The 24,142-nt window shown below is 34.6% G+C and overlaps 1 protein-coding gene across 1 annotated transcript in view; it reads left to right on the forward strand.

Annotated features, from left to right (window-relative positions):
• LOC148939861 (RNA helicase aquarius) overlaps positions 1–22,512 on the forward strand; it is a 242,439-nt gene extending 219,927 nt beyond the window's left edge. The window contains exons 22-25 of the mRNA XM_089106313.1: positions 1,106–1,276; positions 4,509–4,706; positions 13,149–13,325; positions 22,286–22,512. Of these exons, the coding sequence (XP_088962439.1) occupies positions 1,106–1,276; positions 4,509–4,706; positions 13,149–13,325; positions 22,286–22,471 (732 nt within the window). The 3' untranslated portion in view covers positions 22,472–22,512. The remainder of the gene's footprint in view (positions 1–1,105; positions 1,277–4,508; positions 4,707–13,148; positions 13,326–22,285) is intronic.
• Positions 22,513–24,142: the final 1,630 nt, after the last annotated feature.

Below are 24,142 nucleotides of genomic sequence, written 5' to 3' on the forward strand. Positions count from 1 at the left end.
CCGGAAATCTTATCGACGGGAAAAAAAAGAAAAAAAACATCTTAAACAAATTAACACATACGTAAAAAGGTGAGGAAAAACACAAACCTTTTGCAGAAAAAGGAAAACGAAAGAAACTCACACCTGATAAAAATACAGCTGGGTTTTTTAAACATATCCAATGTTATAATTCACGCAACAAAACGCAAAGTATGGTGACAGTGTTGTGTGTTGTGTTGCGCGTCGTGTTGACTGTGTTGGTGACTGTGTAAGTACGACTTATTTTCTGGCGTGAGATTCTGACAAAATATTACATTCCCCTTATTTGAGAAATCGTACGTATAGGCTGGGTGAAATTAATTAATTAAGAGAATAATTTTTTATTATAAAAATTATTTAAAGTTTAATTAAAAATTTTAATTAATTAAAAATTTAATTTAAAAAAATAATTAAAATCAGAAACAGTTCAAAAGCCTTTTAATGTTCTTATATTTGAAAATTGATTCGTATGCTAATCGAGCCAAAGTGCAATGACTTTTCCCAAAGTTTATATCACTTTGACTTATCTATTCAGTTTAGTTATTTCAGTCTCGCCTTGACCTTTACCCTTCCGCTTCGAGCATAATAGAAATAATCACTAACACTTGAAGTAAATGCATTTTTTATCGGGTAGGCATACTTTTTACTATGTGTTTTTTAGAAGGTTTTTATTTAGCTTTTTTTCTTCTTTGTCAAAAATAGCTATCGGTACAACAGATTGAATATTTGTGTTTCTTAATCGTCAATAACTGTCATATCGTCACCCGTCAAACTGTCATAACTGTCAAATCGTCAATAACTGTCTTAGCAGAAAGAAAGTCATCTCTTCTTTAATTAGTTTTATTTATTTACGATAGACGGGCAGTGTACTGTGTAGTCTTTTGAAGAGTTTGTCTAACCCTGAAATTTATTTTCCCTCGGATATTGAAAATTCAGGGTTGCAATTGTCTTTTTCCATATAAGGCCGGACATGGACGTGTATTGACCATTTACCGAAACAGTAATATTGGCCCGCATTTGGGCAAAATGCTATAAGTGAAAATTCTATCTCTCGTGATCCTGAATTTATTTTCATTTTTTATTTCAGAACTTGGCGGAAGCTGAATATGTTGTCGCAGTATTTACTTATATGAGACTGTTAGGGTACCCTGCCTCTAAAATCTCTATACTGACCACCTACAATGGACAAAAGCATTTAATAAGGGACATAGTAGAAACAAAATGTGCTAAAAATCCAATCATTGGATCTCCTCACAAGGTAACAATCTTCTGTATTCTATTTTATTTATGTTTGTTTTATTCCTCTTATGAATCTGAAGTAGAAGAAGAACTTTAAATAATCCCAGGTATCAACAAATTTTACCTTAACTTATCAAGGACATCAAACACAAATATTTTTGGTCCCGTGGAACCATCATGGACCCACCAAATTTGACCTTAACGTACCAAGGACATCAAACAAAATAATGTTGATCCCGTGGACCCATCGGGACACATCAAATTTGACCTCGGACATTAAACAAAATATTTTTGGTCCCGTGCGCCAAATTTGACCTTAACGTACCAAGGACATCAAACAAAATATTTTTGGTCCCGTGGACTCATCGGGACACATCAAAATTGACCTTAACGTACCAAAGACATCAAAAACATATTTTTGGTACCGTGGACCCATCGTGGACCCAACCAAATTTGACATTAACTTACTAAGGGCATCAAACGAAATATTTTTTACCCTGTGGACCCATCATGGACCCACCAAATTTGACCTTAACGTACCAAGGATATCAAACAAAATATTTTTGGTCCCTTGGACCCATCGGGACTAATCAAATTTAACCTTAACGTACCAAGGATATCAAAAAAAATATTTTTGGTGCCGTGGACCCATCAAATTTGACCTTAATGTACCAAGGGCATCAAACGAAATATCTTTTACCCTGTGGACCCATCGAGGACCCATCAAATTTGACCTTAACGTACCAAGGACATAAAACAAAATATATTTTGCCGCGTGGACCCATCGTGGACTCATCAAATTTGACCTTAGCGCACCAAGGACATTAAACAAAAAAATTCTTTGTCAAAAAAATAAAAAGGATGAAATGAAATATGCTCGAAAATGACTGGGCCAAAAACTATACGTGATAGAAAAAAATTCGAATGTGCTTATGGAACAAGCAAATGCTTATGGAACATTTTATTTTGCCTAACTTTAAACTTTGTTGGGATTAAGCAAAGCTCATATTACAAAAGAGTAATTAACAAAAGAGTCATATTATTAAGAGTAATTAAGAGTAATTACAAAAACCAAACATTTTGATGATTATGAAATGAACTAAGATTTGTGTATATTTCTAATCTCAAATCATATTCGTTCCATCAGGTAAGTATTTGTTTAACAATTGTTTTACATTTTATTTTGCTTAACTTTAGACTTTTTTGGGATTAATTAAAGCTCACATTACACTGGTTACTATGATTTTTTTTTTCGATTTTTTTTGTGTATCCTATTCTGGAATAGAGTTAGCTATACCTAAGTTAGAAATGTCCAAAATTGCCAGCATATAAGATTTGTTTGGTCTTGTATGGTGGAGAAAGGAAAAATAAACGAAAAAAACGTATATTTTAATGGTTATTGGTTGATACGACCGATTTACAGCCAAAAAAAAAGAATTACTGTGAATAATTTTTTACTGATCTCCAATATGCATTCATTAATTTTTTTTTATTATTATTAAATAAAGATTATTTTACTTTAATTTTTGTTACATGCACATATAATAAAATTCGTCTGATGTTTGATTAAATTATTTCAGACTAAAATAGCTCTTCCCAAATTAGAAATATTCAAAATTTACCAACTAATATGGCCTAGAAATATGAAACTATTTTTACCAGAAAAGGAATATCTGTATATTAATACTTATTAGCTTAATATTTTGATATCTCGGAACTTGTTTAAACTGACTTAAGCTATGCTGTAATGGGAGATGGTAAATATTTTCAAGCAAAAAATGACCAAACAGTTTGGGTTTCTCCAAATTTCCCTGTAACCCAGTTTTCTTTTGTGGAAATCTACTGAAACTCGGAAAAATTTGGGGACTTTGGAAGAACCTCGACCAAGGGACGCTCCAATTGGGATTCCAGCAAGTATATTTGGTTGACAGAAAACTTACCTTGTCTTCATAATGAATTTATCAAAATAAAAGAGAAAAAAATCTGAAAAAGAATCCACAAAAAAAAAAACAATAGTACATTTTTACAATAGGGAAAATCTATTCTGATATATTATTTCCTGAATAATAACGTTTTATTTATTATTTATTTACTTAATCAAAATTATAATTAGAATTTTAAAAACAAGTTAAATAAATTGTTGATTTAAACTGAATATTTTTAACTCAATAAAAACTAATAAAACTTTTGCTTATTTTGTGCATAATCTTTGTCCGGACAGATGAATTTTTCCATCTTTTTTTCAAATTGAACTTTCACCCAGGAATTTTCGCCAAGGCACAAGACTTGGAACTAGGTACTTCACGTAGTCGCGTGAAACGTAAACGTAAAGAATGTCGGATCTGGACGGAACGTAAACGTAAAGAAGGACGGATCTAAAGTTATTTTCTCAAAACGCTATTAAGTGTTTTAAAATAAACATATTAAACCCACGCACCTTGGAGGAAGCCTTGGGGCCAGGTACCCTTTGAGTGCTCTGGAAAATTTAATTTTTATGTTCTGAACGGTATACTTAAAATAGGCTCTTAATTTGTTCTAGGGCCGTTCTAGGGCCATATTTCAATTGAACCAAGAAGAAGTGAAATCTGGAGTTTGATTCTTGATGTTTGAAATCTTGGAGTTTGATTCTTATATAAATCAAGGTCTAGGAAAAATTTATTTCTGCAGTTTCTTTTTTATTTGTGTTTTATCTCGTTTTACTGTCCTTTGTACTTTACAAAATCGAAGCTTTTTTTTCTTTCTTTTTTCTTTTTTTTTTTGCTTGTTTTAAAAGTACATTCGTATTTATTCTATCACGTACGGTTTTTGTGCCAGTCATTTTCGAGCATATTTTAGAGTATTTAGTACTTTTGGATTTAAAAGTAGCCCTTTTTTAAAGTTATAAAAACTTTTTAAATGTTATTTCAGCTGATTCAGGAGCTTCATTAAGAAAGAATGATATTAAGACCGAATTAGCAGATTATGACGAGTAAGAAAAATCTATTATGTTTAAAACACATAAATCAGCATAAGACCCGTTTTGGGCCCACCCGTTTTGGGCCCACCCGTTTTGGACCCACCCGTTTTGGGCCCACCCGTTTTGGACCCACCCGTTTTGGGCCCACCCGTTTTGGACCCACCCCTTTTGGTCCCACCCGTATTGGACCCACCCGTTTTGGGCCTTAGATCTGTCTTCTTACTTCTTCTTCTTTTAATGTACATTTTTTGAAGTGTTCTGATGAATATGAATACAATTTTGTGTCTTTTTATAGATAGAAACGGTTGACAAATATCAGGGGCAACAAAATGACTATATTCTTTTGTCTTTGGTGAAAACGCGGAATATTGGCCACCTACGAGATGTTCGACGTTTGGTTGTGGCAATGTCTCGTGGACGCCTAGGCTTGTACGTATTTGCCAGGGTTGACTTGTTCGCCAATTGTTTTGAATTGCAGCCTACTTTCAATCGAGTAAGTAACTTCATTATTTGTATATGTTGATTGTATCAATTTTTTTAGGCCTGTTTAAGATTGACTTAGGTTATTCATACCTAAGCAGTAATTTCGGGGCCTATTGCGGTTTGAAAACTAAAAAAACAACTTAAAATGAGTTTTAATTTATTAGCTCATCTGTCACCCAATTAAAATTTTGTAACTTAGATAATATAGATAATTTGTAGCTTGAGTGTACTTTGCCTAGACTAACCACCGTGTACTACCATTGGTTTAAAGCCTGTGACCTCTCCCCCCTCCTATCTTGAGACATTTGCCACTCGTCCCGTAGTTTCTTGAAAAGTTTCTTGAATTCGTTCAGGAACTAGACTCTATTTTATGTTGATCTTTACTTAATGCAGTGCAACATTTACTGTAATGCAATGAAAATCCCAGGTGTAGTTTCAGAGCGACGTGCAGCTAAACCCACGGGGTTTTTATTAACATATTTTTCTTCATCTTTATCGTCTTTAATCAAAAGATGTCATCCTTTTTTTCTTTCTTTTTTTTTAACCCACCTCCTCTCTTCAGAGACAACGCATTTTAATTTCAAAACACATTTTGTTTTAACTTTATACGTCACCTATTCTTTATTTTTATTAAATAGCAGCCGAACTACACACTTCAAGTCTGCTTTTGTTACCAAAAACTTTCCAATAAAAGAAACAAAAATTGTTATTCCCGGGGAAAAGGGCGTCCTCCCCCAACAGGAAGCCCTTCATACGGTGGCTACTTCTTACCATGCCTCTAAACTCTTCTGGATGGTGACCCTACGTGTCTCCTATAGAAATAAATAATAATAATAATAAAAAAATTCAAAATAAACTAATTAATAATAATAAAACAAATAAACCAAATTATCTATCAGTACAACTTTCTTTTACAAAAAACGACACCAACAAATTTACAAATTACAAAGACCTCAAAGAAAGTTATAATTATACCACGAAAAGATATCACTTTTTGAGCAAATCGATCTTTCAATTGTTCACAGTTATTAAAAAATTGTAGCTGATCCACGTTAGCCCCGATCCACGTTAGCCCTCAAAATTCACCTAACTGATCCACGTTAGCCCCTTAATTTAGGACCACGCTACACCTCAAAATTTGCTATTTCTTGACTTGGTTCATTCATTCAAAGGGCGCTATTTGTGTAATTTTCAACATTTTCCATGGAACTCAGAACTGCTACTGAACTGTTAATGATAGAACTGCCAATTTACTCTTTTATATTAGCGTAGAACTGCTAGAACTGCTGATGATACGCTTTTTTTAGTTGATCTCATAAATACTAAAATGAATTTTGACATGTACTCCATGCCTCAACACAGTGATAAACATTCTTTCAGGAGTTCAGGTAAAGTTTCTAGAAAGGGTAGAGAATAGGCGGCTTATATACAAAAAAAATGGCTTTAAAATCATCTTTTCTTCTTGTTTTACTCCTTATAAAGATGGTATAAATCAGCTTCATCTGACCTACTTGAAAATAAGATGAATAAACTTACTATGGGGCTTTGAACTGAAATGCCTACAGTCCAATTTTCACCTACCATTGACCCTCTCCCTCCCCCCCCCCCCTACCAAGACAACTTGGCAATTAAATATCATTCAAGACAAACTAGAAGGAATGCCAGTAGAGTTTTGCATAAGTAGAATTTAACTTCAGCAACAGACATTAATTTCTTTGCGCAGTATTTTATTTCGGCATTTGCTTATATTGCTTAATGTTTTGCTTATATCTCATTTCTTTGAACTTGACTTACTTTGATTTTTACTGTTGTTGTTACTGTTGCTATTTACTGTTACAGTTTTGTTATTGCTGCTTTTCGTAGCTCCTTGCGTTTCTTATCTCTTTTTTTTTTCGTTATTAACATGCTAATACTAAAATAATAATACTAAAATAATTATACTAAAATAATAAGCTTAAAATTATAGTAGATAGTTCCCTAGGGTGCACTGCCTGTCCATTTATAATTGAAATGAAAACAAAGTATCGGAAACAGGTACATCTATCGGGTAAGCGGGTAAAACTAACGGGTAAAGTAAACAGTATAGTGAATGAGTAAAACGGGTAAATATTGACAATCTTGGTTCTCTCTTTACTCTTTATGAAAACGGTATAAATCAGCTTGATCTGAACTCCTTGGTAATAAGGTATTGTAGTCTTACTATGGACTTTGGACTGAAATACCAGCCCAACTTTCACCGTCGCATTCTTCGACAACTTGGCAACTAAATACCATGCTTAACTACCTAAAATAAATGCCAATACACTTTTACTCCAAGAAATTTCATTTCGTTGACAGAAATTACTTCATGATTATTTCTGACGTTTTTTGTATTTATATTATTAGAATTTATATTATATAATTTATATTTGTATTTATATAATTAGAATAATCTTCAAGTTTATTTTTGATATTTGTTTCTTATTCTTCTAATATTCTATCCTAATTACGTCGTTGAATTAATGTCCTTAAAATCCTTGTATTTCACTCGTTAATCCATACAAACCATGATCATAAGAGTCTTACAATCTTTTGATTTACTATTTATTATTGGTATTTACCATTCTGGTTAAAAATTTATCGTCTTGCAATTTATTTTATGATAAAAACAAGGGCTATTATACGTTCTGAAACTTCCCCACGTACTACCCCAGGTACTACCAAAACTACCCCAGGCTCTGTATCCATAGTATAACGATAAAACAGATAATTTTGTAATAATATCACATTGATAGTAATGAAATAGCAATTTTAAAACAGATTTAAAACAGACTTTCTTCATTTCTTTACAATTACCGAACATTTTTTTAATTACGCCTTTTCATTTTAAGCAGATTTACTCCCTTACCCTAGGGAATAAAAACCCCCTGTGTTGAGAGTTCAAGTAACTCAAGACTAAAGCATCCGTTGTTCAGAAAATTTTTGACTCTCATTTTCCCCGTCACTATTGCAAAATATGCTACAATCTAACAGGACTGTGCAGAATTTGGTTGAATTTGCCATTTCCTTAGCTAATTATTTTTAAGATAAGCTTGCAACCCTATGCTATTACGGACAGAATCTTAAGTGCCCAACAGCATACTAGTCCAGGACTTTTAGGGTTTGACCCGGACAAAATTGCAATATAAACGAAAATGGTACCAAAATGATCAGAAAAAAATTCTGTACAACATACTAACATAAATTCGAGTGGGGCGAGTACCCGAAAAACAGGGGAAAAGGGGGAAATGCGGGGGAAATTGGGGAAAATGCCGAACATGCCCAGAAAATAGTTCAAAGTGAGTTTTCTGGGGCTTTCCCAAACCCTGATCACGAACCTCACAACTAAAAGACAGTATAGAATAAAACAACTACGTAAAACAGGGGGAACAGGGGGAATAGGGGAAAAAATTTAAAAATACAGGGTAGGGGTAGAAAGCACTTTGAAATATGTTTTCTGGGGTCTTTCTATCTGCTGATCCCGAAACGAACATCTAAAATGAAACAAAGAACATGAGCCCCACCATAACGGGGGAAAAGGGGGAAAGAGGGGAATAAAAGGGACAATTGAAGTCAGGGGTAGAAATCAGTTTGAAATGTGTTTTCTGGGGTTTTCCTATCTGCTGATCACGAAACTGACACCTAAAATGAAGGAAAGAAAACGAGAACCATGAAAAACGAACAAAACTGGAGGAAATAACGGAAAAGGGGAAGGGAAGCCTGACTCCTGAGCCAGCTGCTAATGGCTAATAAGTAGGCCTATGGACAAAGTAACTCGCTTAAGTATCAAACTTTTACTTTCTTGAATCACAGACATTTCTTACAACCATTTGAATTACTAAACATAAAGAAAACAACCGCTTGGCAGTGATCACAGTATAAAACTTCAGCTATTATAGGTGAAATTTGTACTTTCGAAGGCAATATCGTTGAATAAAAAACTAAAAAAAGAACTTCATTAACTATAGGTAAAATCTGCACTTTTTAAGGCAGTAGAGTTGACTTGAAAAACACAGTATTGATGTCACTAGTTGAGCTCCTCGTCTTCGACAGTCTCGTTGTCCCTGTTCAAACAGTTGATACCCTGACATTCTCCGCACACGAACGTACACGCTAATCCATTTTTCTTGCAGCTACATCGCGAGTTCTCGCAGCCTGTCTTACAGATGCATCTCACGACACTCAAAAGAGTCTGAGGTGCGGGAAACAAATCGGTCATCACAGGTGAGTATTTATGGTCTCTGAGGACCCAACCCCAGTCAGCCGGGTCGAGGTCAGCTGGTTCCCCTTTCCAACGGGATACCTGGAGGCGCACTCACTGGGAGTGGAATGAAGCTGCAGCTTCGGTTGGCGGAAGCCTTTCAGACTTAACAAACGCCGTAGTATTTGACGAAGAAACTTTTTCCAAGACAATTCGATGTCGCAGCTTAGTGAGATCTTCGTTTGGTCGTGCTTTATACAAGCTGAGGAGAATATATTCACCCGCTTTCACAATTTCATCTTTAGACGATGATTCATCCAGAAACACTTCGCATTTTTTTCTGAACACTTCGCTCTTCTTCAAAAGAGGTAGCACAGCTTGCTTTCCAAGTCCGAAAACTCGTGAGGTCGTGTCACATCCCAAGAGTGTGTGCCCTACCAGAAGTAGCCTGGATACTTCTCCCATTTTTTTTTTTTTTTTTAACTTCGTTGAGGCACCAGAACCGTGTTATCGCTTCTTTTGCGTTCGTTGACGATTCGAAGTAAAGTGTTTTTGCATTAGGCGGGAGGTGATACAAGAGTAGAATCAGAAGTTCAGTGTCGTTGCCAAGAACTATTGTTTCAGAGTTTTCTGCTTTCGTTACGGCAGTCTTCACGATTAGATAGTCAGCATCGTCCTTCGCATGGACGACTTCAAATCCTTTGGCTTTGAGTTTTTCCCCGATGTAGCTTATAATTCGCTGTTTGTTCTGGGAGTCGCTCAAAAAGTCTTCCTTCTTTTTCTGGAGCTTAATCCCTAAACTGAAATCGATCACTTGATGCTGGATTCCCTTACACTGTCGGGTTTGGGTAGCATCGTTCGCGGTTGGACCCGCGCTGTATACCTCGAAGACAACAGTAGGGGAGGTACAGTGTCGAGTAACGAAACAAACATATCTGTCACAGAATGAATCATAAGTATCACCAATCTTCCAAGGTACTTGCTGAAGCAGCCAACCTCCGTCAACTACAGTGACACGATCTGACACTGGCAGGTGGTGAATCGAGTCCGTTTCCGCTTCTTTCCATATTGCCTTCGCTAGTGCAGGTTTGTCTGGCTGACGCATTATGCCAGAATTTTCAAACAAAGCGGGCGGATAACTGCACAGTTCGTAACGTAGAGTTTCTGCCATGCCATTTTCAGATGTATGGACAGCAGTCGAATGACGTTGAAAAATCAATGCAAGATCAATATGCAAAATCTCGCTATCTATACTAATGTTCCTGTCCGATACCAGTGCAATGACTTTGTCTTTCTTCCTGAATGAAAAACTTTCGACAGATTGGCCATCAATGTGCTGGAGCATCAGCTCACCTACAGCTTTAGCATCCTCCGCATTGACGCCTTTTTGGGCAATCAGCCCGGAACCTATACTTCTAAGCTCTGTGGAACTAGTGAAAGGACAGTTCTCTAGAAGGAATTCAAGAAACGTCAGTAGATCCTTAGTATCTCTCTTTATTCGTGCTGCGGAATTAGAACAGGATTATGTTGACGAACCCACGCGCTTGTTGATAACGGCGAGAAATACGGAATAAAGTAATTTCAGTATCTTTCCGTATTTCTTTCTCGAGTTTTTTTTTGCCTTTTCCGAACCTATGGGGTAGCCGAACCTCTATAGATCTCCTGTATTAACATTTGTAAACATTTCCACATGCTTTCTACCCCTACCCTGTATATTTCCCTTTTTCCCCTCCCTCCCCCCCCCATTTCCCCGTTTTATGTTAATCATTTTCTTTTATATCATTTTAGTTCTCAATTTCGTAATCACCAGATAGGAATACCCCAGAAAATATCTTTCAAACCGCTTTCTACTCCTACCCTGTATTCTTCTCTTTTCTCCCCTCTTTCCGCTGTTCCCCCGTTTTCCGTAGTACTCTTTTTCTATACTGAATTTTAGATGTCAATTTCGTAATCAGAGTATGTGAAAACCTCAGAAAGCTCACTTTAAACTATTTTCTGGGCATGTTCGGCATTTTTCCCATTTTCCCCCGCATTTCCCCCTTTTCCCCTGTTTTTCGGGTACTCGGATTTATGGGAACTTTTAGTATGTTGTACAGAATTTTTTTCTGATCATTTTGGTACCATTTTCGTTTATATTGCAATTTTGTCCGGGTCCGACACTTTTTTTAGCTAAAAGTCCTGGACTATACGTAACCCTGGAAATTGAAGACGCGGGTGAAATTATACAAAAGGAGTAGGACTGGGGACTAACTTGGCAACGGATGTAGGCTACTATTAGGGTCAGATTTTGGGGACATGAGAAACCCGCAATCATAGAAAAAAATGTCAATAACGAAAGGAAGTAACGCGGTAACAAGGAGAAAAAGCAGAACAGCAGGCGAGATAGAGTTAGAAGTTGCAAAAAATTAAAAAACTGGAAAAAAACGGCGAATTCCTATTCGTAGAGGACATATTTCTAACGAATACAAAACTAAAAAATACCAGAAAATGCAAAGGGCCAGAAAAGAAAGAGTATAGGAAGAAACAAGATGCCAAAAACGCAGACATAGTTATAGCAAAAAGGGAGCAAGTAGAAAACTTATGGATAAACACGGAAAATTTTTCTGGAATTATATTCTCTGGAATAAGCTGATCTAAATTTTATATATCTAGATTTCTATTCATTTGTGCTCAAAATTTTCTTTGTTTTGAACGGTATTCACCAATTTTGAAATAGCAGGCTCGTCAGATAGCAGACTCGAAATAGCAGACTCGAGCGGCTCCAGAGGCGGTCTTAGGGGGGACAGAGCTTGCCCCGATTGCAGAAATCTTACGGGTAAAACAAATAAATGGTCTATCGGTTATATTCATTTCGTAATTTTTGAAATTTTATTTGTATTAGAATAAAGGATAGGGCGCAGTTGGCAGTAAGTATAAGGAAATCGAATGCAAAATTTTCATGTTTCACTTATCTTCATCACCATTCCAGGAAAATAAAAGTAACTATACCGAGTTTAATCAATTTTAATGTTTTTTTTATGTTTTGTATTCAAATTTTTTTGATAAATGAAGATTTTATTGATAAATAAAAATTTTTCTAATAAATGAAAATTTTGTTAAAGTTTGGTCTGATTTTTTTGGGGAGATAAGGAAGGGGTGCTTATCAAGATTTTGCCCTGGGCACAAGAGAACTCAGAACTGCCACTGGGCAGCCCCTATGATTGCAAGATCTGTTTTGAGCCTTGTGAGCTTATGGTTAAACAAATTCCCGTGAAACATCTGAATTTCTGATTCCAGATGATGTTAAAAATGCCAGTGCTACTGCAAGCATAAGTAAGGTCTGTTTTGCATATATATCTTGAGCATTAAAATTCTGCAAAATTTTTATATTCTTATGCTACGGTGGCAAATAAAGTAAAAATATGAAATAATATTTGATCGATTAAATGTTCAAATCAGCGAGCAGCATTGCCAACAGTATATGAATAATCTTGTTTGCTTCGCAAACAAGAGCATTAAATATATCTTGAGCATTAAAATTCTGCAAAAATTTTATATTCTAATTCTACGGTGGAAAATAAAGTAAAAATATGAAATAATATTCGATCGCTTAATTGTTCAAATCAGCGAGCAGTATTGTCAACAGTATATGAATAATCTTGTTCGCTTCGCAAGATAGAAGTGAAAAGTTCTATGGTGTATTGACTATTAAGAAAGTAACAGCAGACAAAATGAGGGAAATTATTTTTAAATAATTTTTTAGGTTATTAAATTATCTTTTAGATAATTTTAGATTATCTTTTAGATCTTTTAGATTATCTTTTAGAGGATATTTACGATTATTTTTTGGACTTAGATAATAATTTTAGATTATTTTTAGAGCTCTGTCTTGAAAAATGCAATGAAATACGTCTAAAATCTATTTTGTTGTTTGGAACCCCGTTTTGAAAGTGTAGTAATGACCTTTGTCGTAATGCCAAATTTATAACTTATAATCCTTGACTTAAGTACTAAGTCTTAAGTGCACCCTTAAGTATTCACGACCTTTATTATTAATATTTATTATTTTAAGATAGAGAGGGAGAAAATATTTATTAACAAAACGAGAATTTGTCAATAAGCCTTTCGGTTTGTGTAGCCATCTGTATACTGTAAAACAAAACACATAGTATTAAGTTCCCCAAAATTATATCAAAGAAAGAAAAGGAAACCTACCCCCTAAAACCCTGTTTCATATTTTTTTTTTCTATTTAGTTGTTAGAGAGACCAACAGTGTTACATATATTCCCAGATGAGACCTATCCGACAATGCGGCCTCTTGAAGCACCTTTTCCAAGGCCCCCACTGGTAATGCCAGATATGCCAGCGATGGCCAAGTTCGTTTATGACTTTTATGCCAGGAAAGTGGCTGCCGTAAAACTGGCCATTGAGGTATGTATGACGAACTTCTTCGTTATATTTTTCTTTCGTTGCAAAAATATCCTTTAGTGTAAATTTGACAGTCTAATAAAAAAAAATATAAGGTCACATAACTGGTCGTATGTACTGCCTTTACACCGGGACTCTCTCCTCTGTTTGCTATCTATTACCACGACGCTAAATTTTTGCCAGCCAAGCGCTAATTTTTTGGCAGTTTTTGAGGGTGCCGTGTTAAACCGTTTTACTGTTAGAGACAAGTGAAGATTAGATGACCACGTTGCTTATATGCTACTACTAGTACTAGTAGCTCATTCTATCTCCAAGTCACCTGGGGAAGATATAGCTGCGCCCGATCTTAGCTTCACTACTTACCGAATACCGAATTCACATCTTACCGCTTGCCGAAAAATTAGCCAAGCGCTAATTTTTCGGCAGTTTTTGAGGGTGCCGTGTTAAACTGTTTGACTGTTAGAGACAATTGAAGATTAGATGACCACGTTGCTTATATGCTACTACTAGTAGCTCATTCTATCTCCTAGTCACCTGGGGACGATACAGCTGCACCCGATCGTAGCTTCACTTCTTACCCCCTCCCATGAAGTTCCAATTCCCCTTGAGTCCTTCCTTTCGACATCTTCTCATTCTATTTTGGGACGGCCTGGTTTCTATAGAAGTTGTAACTTTTCAAAATCTGCATTGTTTTGACTGTACGAATATGCTTACTTTTTTAATTATAGTAGACTTTAAGTCGAAATATCTTTATTCCAAGTCATAATTTGGGTGCTGGTTCATCCTTGCTTTAAAATTGTTTGATTTTGCCGTAGGTTAAACAACTATATGGAATGGAGACTTTCGAACCCATGCCCTTCTCGGCATTTCAGGTTTTTTACAATATTGCCTATAATGTCCTATATCTTCTATAAAACTCGTATATATATATATATATATATATATATATATATATATATATATATATATATATATATATATATATATATATATATATATATATATATATATATATATATATATATATATATATATATATATATATATATATATATATATATATATATATATATATATATATATATATATATATATATATATATATATATATATATATATATATATATATATATATATATATATATATATATATATATATATATATATATATAATGGATAAAAGGTAATTATTTGGTTAAAAATAAAAACAATAAAAAACTAAAGCACTTCAAATCTAATAAAATATTCACAAGAGATCACCTCGTATCAGAGGAATACAGACGTGCCAATATGAATTTCGACGCTTCAAATTCCTTACCCTGGCAAGTGGCGCGTCTGCCAAAATATTATGGCATCCCTTTGCGTAATGTCACTCGGAAAATATCTGCCAAAAAATAAAAATATAAAAAAGTATACACACCAATTTTGATAATACCATCCTTAACTAGCTCTCATCAACTACCAAATCAAAAATCTCCACAAATCTGAAAACATCCCACCCTTAAAGTACCAAGGACACCAAAATGAAAACACATTTAGCCCTCTTAATCTATTTTAGGTCTATTCATACCTGAAAATCCGGGTTTTTCTATGAGTTTTTGTTTAGCTGCTACTACCATTTTTACTTTGAATAAATTCGCAAAACAGTGTTGTCAATAATAAAACAAACGATAAACTTCGGAGCTGACTAATATTAGAGAAAACTATTTCCTACGAATCCGACACTGTTTTTCATTTGTGAAAATTAAAATTTACAAAATCTGTTGATTGTTATATATATATTAGTGAAAATACATTTTGTGAAAAAAATATGACCTCAAGTTCAGAAAGTGACTATTCTGATGTGTCAGAAAATATTTTGATGATGACCAAGCGCTAGATGGTATGCAAGATACCATTTCAGGATACTTGTTCCAGCTAGACGCCGCGCCGGCGGAGCGACCACACGCCACCGACGAAAGGCTGGGCGCCACCAAAGTGTCGCAATGCCGCCGGCACGCCGCCACCTACAGAGGTGGCGGCGTTCGGTCGATTTCAAATTAATTTTGCGGCAATTCTTTATTGCGTCAACCGCAAATTTGGAGCTTTTCCTTCTCGTGTGGTTTAGTATTTCGATTTTCCTGATTAGAAATCAAGCAGGGCTTGCGCTATCCCCAAATTTTTGAGTATTTCCCCGAAAATCTATGCGTCACCCCAAAAAAAAATTTGGTTCCCCGAATCCCCGAAAATCACGCAGTAACGGTGCCACCCTTAGCGATTTATCACCAGTGACTTTCCCTGCCAAATATTACTTGGCATACCATAATTCTTCACTACTCTCTGGTTCGTTAATTTTCGTCTCTTGTTACTTTGCATAAAAAAGAGACAGATGCAATTGCAAATATTGCAACATACACAGTTCTTCATATGTTGACAAAAAACAGGATCGTCTTTATGAAATGAGTTCAAATCATTTCGAATGCAGTTTCCCAATCGCTATTTCTTACATCGTTTGTAGTCAAGAATTTTATTTTCAAGTTGAATCCCAAAAAAAACCTTCTATTGTGACAAAATTTAGCTATAGACTAAGCTATGCACAAGGTTTGGGAATTAAAGATTGAACTGGAAGTTACCTAAAAAATATGATTCAAAAAGAAATTGTAAATTATTGCCTATAGGAGGGGGGATAGGGGGCTATCATATTTAAATGATAATACCTCATTTTTTTATTGAAAGCGGGGATGCCAAAAGGTTAATTATTTTTTTCATTTAAAATGGCGACAGAAGAAAATGATATAAAAGTCCCTGATAAACCATTGAATTATTTTGATAGACCCAAGGCCCCCCATTAGGACTTGTTCAGTGTCTTGGGTATTTTGCAATTTCTCATAGGCTACTGGGCTAATTTGGCTTGTGTGTGTGCTCCCTTTTAATTGAATTCTTTAGGTCTTATTGAATGCCACGGCAAATCTATGACTCAGTTTTCAAATAATTTGAGGTATATCTAAGTAATTTCGACATTTTTGTTGTTGTCTTTGTACCACCTTACTCATACCCTCAATTTTTTTCAAGGAACACTAAGCTTTTACCGTTATTTTGCATGTTTGTTTGAACAATATTGTCATCTAATTAATTATTAAGTATCTTATTTTTCTAAGGAAAGCTGCGACGGTATCCTTTCAGTGTTTTATCCAGAGGGGGGGAGTGAATTATTACATTTAAATTATAATATATCGAATTTTTTTTTTATTGAAAGCAGGGATCCCCCAAAATTTTTTTTTATAATTTAAAGCAGAGACGGTATTTTATCAAGGTGGTATCCAGAGAGGGGGGGGGAGTAGTGAGCTATAATATTTAAATCATAATACCTCAATTTTTTTTAAAGAAGGGGTGCCAATAAGTTAAATATTTTTGTTATTTAAAGCACAGACGGTATCCTATCAAGATAGTATCCAGAGAAGGGGGCATAGGGAGCTATTATATTTAAGTGTTAGTACCTTGATAGTACCTGTTTTTAATACAAGATATCTTTTTAAGAATCCAAAAGAGCAAAAAAAAAACAATCAATATCAAAGTCACCCATTTCAACTGTTTTAAATGTGATAGGCAAAGGGCATTATAAAAAAATTAAGCTTCTAAGTTCAAAGCTATATTCAAAGTTTCCTGATTAGCCTAATTTAATATTAAGATGGTCTGGCCTAAAAAATAAGACACACATATAGTCAGAACTCCATTGCAAATCCATATATAGCTAAATTTATCAGAACTCCCCCCCTCCATAATGGTGAAAAATATACCCTGAATTATAAATCAACACCATATTTTTGGTACATAGCCTAGACAGCAGTTTTCAACAAAATTTAGCATTTCAGCACAATTCAAAATAATGAGTATTTTTCATGCTCTTTTATAATTAAATAATCACTTTACAGGGACTATTAATTTTGAGCCCTGAAGGGGCTAGAAGGCTCAGAACAGCCATAGAAACCTAGTAACCCTATGCTCAAAAATTTGCTTCTTTAAATAACTGGCTAAGGAGAAAAATAGGTCATATGTAGCTGACTAATGATTGAAGCTGACTTAGGCTATATATTTCCATATTAGGGGAAGGGATGAGTAAAGCATAGGCTTGTGGTATCAACTTCAAAGTCTAATAACCATAATAATTTATTTATTATGAAGTAATTAAGTAAGAGTCTTTTATTCAGGCTCATCACTAAACAAAATATAACCCAGTTGTGCTGATGATTTGTATCTGGTAATTATGTCAGTGATTCCAATCCTCAAAATGTAAATGGGGTAAAAATAACCAGTTAGCCATGATAAAATAAAAAGTAGCAAAATAGAAATAAGAAGGTATTTTTCAAAGTATAACTGAGGCAACTGCTCCCCCTCACATAATTGGCACCCCAAATTATGTGGCGTAATGCTAAATTAGAATAAACAGTGTACAATGGCAAGTACAAACAATACAATAATATATTGTATATGGTTCATAATACAATAATATATATTACATAATAACAATGACAGATAATGATCTAATGGTATTGCTTTATTTAATCAACATTTGTCATTCCCAGAAGCCATGACTCTAATTTTGTTCTTAATATAATTCCTCTTTTGTTCCACTAATTTTTTTTGGTACTGTTCTAATATATGGGCAACATGCAAGAATGCAACTTGAGAAAAGCCAAGAACATATAACATTACCCAGTAATTTCCTATCTTATGCTCTATAAACAAGGGGTTTCTCACACCAGGAGCTATATTCAAACTTTAGTTTTTTGAGGTTTAGGAGGAAAAAAGGTACCAAGGTTAGTTTAGGTTATGTATTTATTATATGCTATGCTTTACCCCCACCCTCCTAATGTGCAAATATACAGCAAAAATTTGTTTCTAAACTATTACATTTTTATCCTATTTTGTTTTTTTTTCACTAGAATTAACCAAACTTCACTTCTCGCATGTTCCCCTGATATTAGAACAGTACCTTTTTTTCTGCATTGCTTTAGTATAACAGTGTGACATCCTTTTCACTAATAAATACCCATAATTTTTTGAAGGCCTATAGGATAGATGTTCTAAAAATTTAATCGATTATTATTATTGTTGCTGGTTTGCCTGTGAGTCCAGGCAATTTGATGTACATATGTTAGTCCTAAAACTCAGCTGCCCTTGCCTGAGACTATAGGCAGGCAGACCTTATGTCACCTGTTCACCTGCAAATCCAGGCAACTTGTTGGGTCAATCAATTTTGAATGAATTTTGTGTCAGTGTAACTGTCTGAGCTTATAAACTGGGTTGCCTGTCTAAGACTTTAGGCAGGTAGACCCTATGCCACTTGTTTGCACACAAGGCTTTTCAGTGAACCAGTTTCCAAATATTTTTGTTTTAGTGTAATTGTCGTAGCTAACATATCTGGTTTTATGACTGTGGACCGAAAGTACTGGTAACTTGGGGGTAAAGTTAATCATTAGACATGTTCAGATGACCTTGTATTCTTGTCGGACAAGCCTGCTAAGAAGCTCTGCTTGAATTACAATAGAGATAACTAAGATTTTTGGGCTGACTCACAGCAGACAATGTCTATGGAACATGCTGATGAAGAAGCATCCTAAACCCAATTGTCCAGTCGACATAAATTCGCAGGTAGGTTCACTAAGTCCTTAGATTGACATGCGACCACAAAGCTGCCTGAACGACAGTTGGAACTATAAAAGGCCATCTGCGTGACTCTGTTATTTTCTTTAAGTATCATAGAAGCAATGTAATTTAATTTCTTTTGTATGACATTTTAGTGGATCATATATTAAATAAGAAAACCAAAAAGCATTCTGTATAACTTTATTCATGTTTCTCTATATTAATTTGATGTTTAAAAAGTCATACAGAAGACTTTATATCATTCTCCATGTTTAAAGAAAACACAATATTATCTATTGTTTTGATTTTATAGTGCTTTGTATATAAGAGTAGGCTAAATGACAATATTTGTTGCTTAGAGTATAAAGAACCAATGACTTTAATAGGCCTAGTCAAACAGTGCTCACCCAAGTAATTTGTATTTCTAATATAAAAAAGCATAAAAGGTATATGCTACTATTATATAGGCTAGTAACTATGAGGTAGATTTATATCAAAATATTCAAGCAAATCACACAGCCTACTAGGTGTCTTACCATAGCCTACATAAGGTAGGCTATCAGTGGAAGTCATTAGGTCTGCAAAACTACCAATAGGGTAGCCTATATATTGATGTTTTCTTTTAGAGTCATTAATATTAACCTTTAAACTTCTTCATGGTTAAAAGATCCAGGAATGCCAAAAATCCTAGCAACATCAAGATAGGCCTAGTCTAGCCAAGCTCTTTTCAAGAAGCATTCCTTAAAAGTATTTTTCAAAGAAAAGAGCTTTGCTGAACTAGGTTCCGATTTCTGTTTTACCAGAACTTACAAGAAAACAACACTTTCTAAGGCTATATGCTGATTTACTTATTTTTTGGTCATTTTCTGCTGTTTAACAGCACACGTTCTTTATTTTTGAAAATGGCCTCGAACTTTCGTATTGGAATACGTTATGTAAACAGGTGATCTTTCTCCTTAAAAAATGAATTATCGGTTTTTCACACTAATTTAAGACGTATATGGCTGTGTAAGTTTGTACTTGACCAATTTAATGAATTAGTTTTCATTTTAGGTGTCCTTGGTACTTTAACAATATTCCCCTTATTTGCGTAACAAACAACCGCCAGAAATTTCCAATTCCTTTGAATTAAAAACCTTCCCAGAAATTAGTTAATATTACCCCCCCCATCAACAAAACACGTATCTGGGTTGACAATTACCCTAATTTATTAAATTATGGAAACATAATTTATGTGTGTGTGTGGTGTGTGTTTCGTTCGCGTTCAGAATAATTTATCCTAAAGACACGCGGAGGCAAGGACGCATGATGTTTTTCTTAGGAGAGGTTCATTTTTTAAAGCGCCTAATGTATAGTGAATAATACAGAAATTTTAGAAAACAAATTACAAACGATAAATTAGGGTTAGGGTTATGCCCTAAGGTGGCCGGCCTTAACCCCCCCCCCCCGGCGAATACCCCCCCCCCCACGGAAAATGCTACTCCGGAAAATACCCCCCCCGAAAAATACCCCCGTGGAAAATAAGGCTTTCCAAATTTGAGAATTATATTTGAGTTTTATTTTTTGAATTTCCTTAGGGGGAAGGAATTTTTTTACTTGTGTATTATGCGCCACTCACTCAAGTTTACGCTGTGTAAAATTCGAGAATACATCGTTTTTTTGTTAGTTTCTTCGTTACTGTAGAAATAAATTTGCGATATAGATTTGCACATTAGGGGGGGGGGGGTAAGCATAGCTTGTCTGCATGCAAAATTTGTTTGGTACAATTATTCTGCATATTAGATAGATAGACAAATAAGTGTTTTTTAAAGCCAAATATACTGCCATGAACACAGTAAAATAACTTTAATGAATATAGTGAATGGGGGGATGTTTAACCCCCCGAAAAATGCCACCCCCCACGGAAAGTAACCCCCGCGGAAAATACCCCCTCCTTGGAAAATACCCTCGCGGAAAATACCCTCCCCCTCTGGAAAATACGGTTTCTAAATTTGAAACTTTTATTTGAGTTTTTTAGTTTCGTTGAAAAGTGCTAAGGAACGGGAAAAAGAGGAATTTACACACCAGAGGTGTCTTAAAACTTAGAAAAAAAACAGAAATTCATTTGTGTAAGAAATTTCCACATGAACTTCTGCAATTTTGGGCAGTAGCGGGTGCCAAATTAAAAAAAAATTGAAGAAGAAAAAATTAGGCAAACAATCATCAAAATTAAGCTAAAACATATGGCACCGAAAAGTTTAAGAAGGTTTGGCTATCCTTTGAAAAGATAGTTGGCTTTGGGAACCAACACATTATAAATTATTTAATTTTGCACGGACAAAAGAGCTGTCAAATTCTATGAGTTTGTTTTTCTTATCTTCCAAGCGTAGAACTACCACAAATCACCATTAACCAATAAATAAAACCCAAAACTAACAGAAATTACAATAGATAGCATAGTCAAAGTCAAAACTAGCACAAATTCAAAGGATTATGGCTGACAACATCCATATCTTCTTCAGACCAGAAAATAATTTGCTCTTTACTTAAAAAAAAAAAAATAACCGTGTATTGTCAGTTTGATGTACATATTCTAAATAGTCTTAATACTTCTTTATTTGTTGAAGTCAAAAAAGTGAAAACATTTAAAATGCATTTTGTTTTCAGTAAAGTGCAAATTCCTTTCTAGTCTTGAGGAGGTGTGGGGCTTGTCAGCCCTACTCATGCTAATTGTTGCTATTTTGAGTTTAAGCTTGACCCACTATGCTTACCCCCCCCCCCCCGCCTAATGTGCAAATATATAGCGCAAATTTATTTCTAAAGTAACGAAAAACTAACAAAAAACCGGTGTGTTCTCGAATTTTACACAGCGTAAACTTGAGTGAGAGGCGCATAATACACAAGCAATACACACAAAAGTTCCTTCCCCCTATGTAAACTAAAAAAATAAAACTCAAATAAAATTCTCAAATTTGGAAAGCCTATTTTCCACTGAGGATATTTTTCGGGGGGGGGGATATATTTTCCATGATGGGTATTTTCCGGGGTGGTGTTCGCCGGGGGGGGGGGAGGGTAAACGCCTAGAACCTATATATATATATATATATATATATATATATATATATATATATATATATATATATATATATATATATATATATAAATATATATATATATATATATATATATATATATATATATATATATATATATATATATATATATATATATATATATATATATATATATATATATATATATATATATATATATATACAGTCACATGATTTGAATATTTGAAGTTGCCTATGTATATGGTATTCATTTCTATATTATTATTTCATCTTATCTTTTTATAGTCACAAAAGCCAAATTGGTTCGAGCCTGGGGTTGTTCAAGGACATACTCCTCCCAAAAGGGCTCCCCAACATCCTGGTGTAGAATATGAGGAAGATGAAGATAAAGACAAAATTGTTTACATTGTGAATGAAGTTGAAATGGAAACAAAAAATGAAGAACAAAAAATGAAAAGTGACGAATCCTGATTTTTATAACCACTTGATTCAGTATAATTTTATATTATTTTTATAGGTCCACTTTTTTAAGATCGAAATTCTCAGTTTTTTCATTTTTTTTTTTTTTTTTTTTTTCTTTTTTGCTGAATCTCTTATCTTTTTTTCTTGCGCTCTAAAGCTCTTTATTTTTTTTTTTTGCCTTCTAAAGTTCTTCAGCCGCCTAAAAGTTTTTTAAAGTTCTAAAGTTATTTTTTCCTTCTTCTTCGCTTCTTCTGGATTTCTTTTTCTTTCTTACCTTCTAACATTTTTTGGGGTTCCTGGAGGTGGCTATGTAGAAAGCTATATAAAAGAGCCTTTAAATAAGTTGTTTTGTTTTGTATTAAGTAATAACAATATGGATCAAAATTCTAAACAGAGACACGTGCGGTTAGAAGATAAACGGAAACGACAATTAGAGCGTATCAAAAATGAACAGCAAAGAGACGTGCGGTTAGAAGATAAACGAAGACGAGAATTTAGAGCGTATGGAAAATGAAAATGAAAAGCCGAAACACGCGGTTAGAAGATAAACCAAGACGAGAATAAGAGCTTATTAAAAATGAAAATGATCAGCAAAGACACATGCGGTTAGAAGATAATCGAACACGAGAATTAGAGCGTATGAAAAATTAAAATGACCAGCCGAGACACGCGCGGTTAGAAGGTAAACCAAAACGAGAATTAGAGTGTATTAAAAATAAAAATGAACAGCAGAGACACGCGCGGTTAGAAGGTAAACGAAAACGAGAATTAGAGCGTAGGAAAAATGAAAATGAACAGCCGAGACACGCGCGGTTAGAAGATAAACGAAAACGAGAATTAGAGCGTATGAAAAATAAAATGAACAGCAGAGACACGCGCGGTTAGAAGATAAACGAAAACGAGAATTAGAGCGTAATTAAAAATGAAAAAGAAGAGCAAAGATACAAACGTTTAGAAAACCAGCGGCGTCGTAATCTTCGTTACTAATGATGTGTGGCACAAAACCAAGTACATGCGTAAAAAGATGCCATAAACTCAGTAAATGTAACATATAAATCTTTGGGACCCTTCGACGTTGCTTGTATTCACTGTGGTGCCCTCCATTTTTCGAAAGAAAGAGTAGGAAACAAAGGAAATTCGTTTGCAGTTCGCTGCTTGCATGGTCGAATTGCAATGTCACCATCTCAATTTCCAAATGAATTGGTTTGCCTTTTTTTAAGACGTCACTTGCTCGCTGAAGAGTTTCATAAATGTATTCGAAACTTGAACTCGTGTTCTGCTCTAGCTTCATTCAGCGGAAGCGATGATCGAACTATAAATAGTCGGAATATATTAAGATTTAAAGCAGCTGGACAAATTTATCAAAAAATCAATTTAGCGACACATCGATCACAAACTACTGAAGATGAAATAGAGCCACCTTCTCATGGCCAAATGTACATTTCAGACTCCAATGAAACTGATGTGGAGTGCCTTGCATATACTCCAAATTATGGGGTCTTTCGTAATCCAATGAATCTCTTGTAAGAAATATTTCCGAAGATTACAAAGATTTCAAACGACTATTCCAAAGATTACGAAAAAAATGCGAGAAACGGAGGATGATTAAAATCAATTTGCTGCTTCATTGGGACAACAGCCTCCAAACGTGCAGCTCGTTTTTATTTTGCCAGATGGTGT

Source organism: Artemia sp. Qi Xiang Cuo, chromosome 20 (genome assembly GCF_049724085.1).
Source record: "Artemia sp. Qi Xiang Cuo chromosome 20, ASM4972408v1, whole genome shotgun sequence".
Taxonomy (NCBI): Eukaryota; Metazoa; Arthropoda; class Branchiopoda; order Anostraca; family Artemiidae; genus Artemia; species Artemia sp. Qi Xiang Cuo.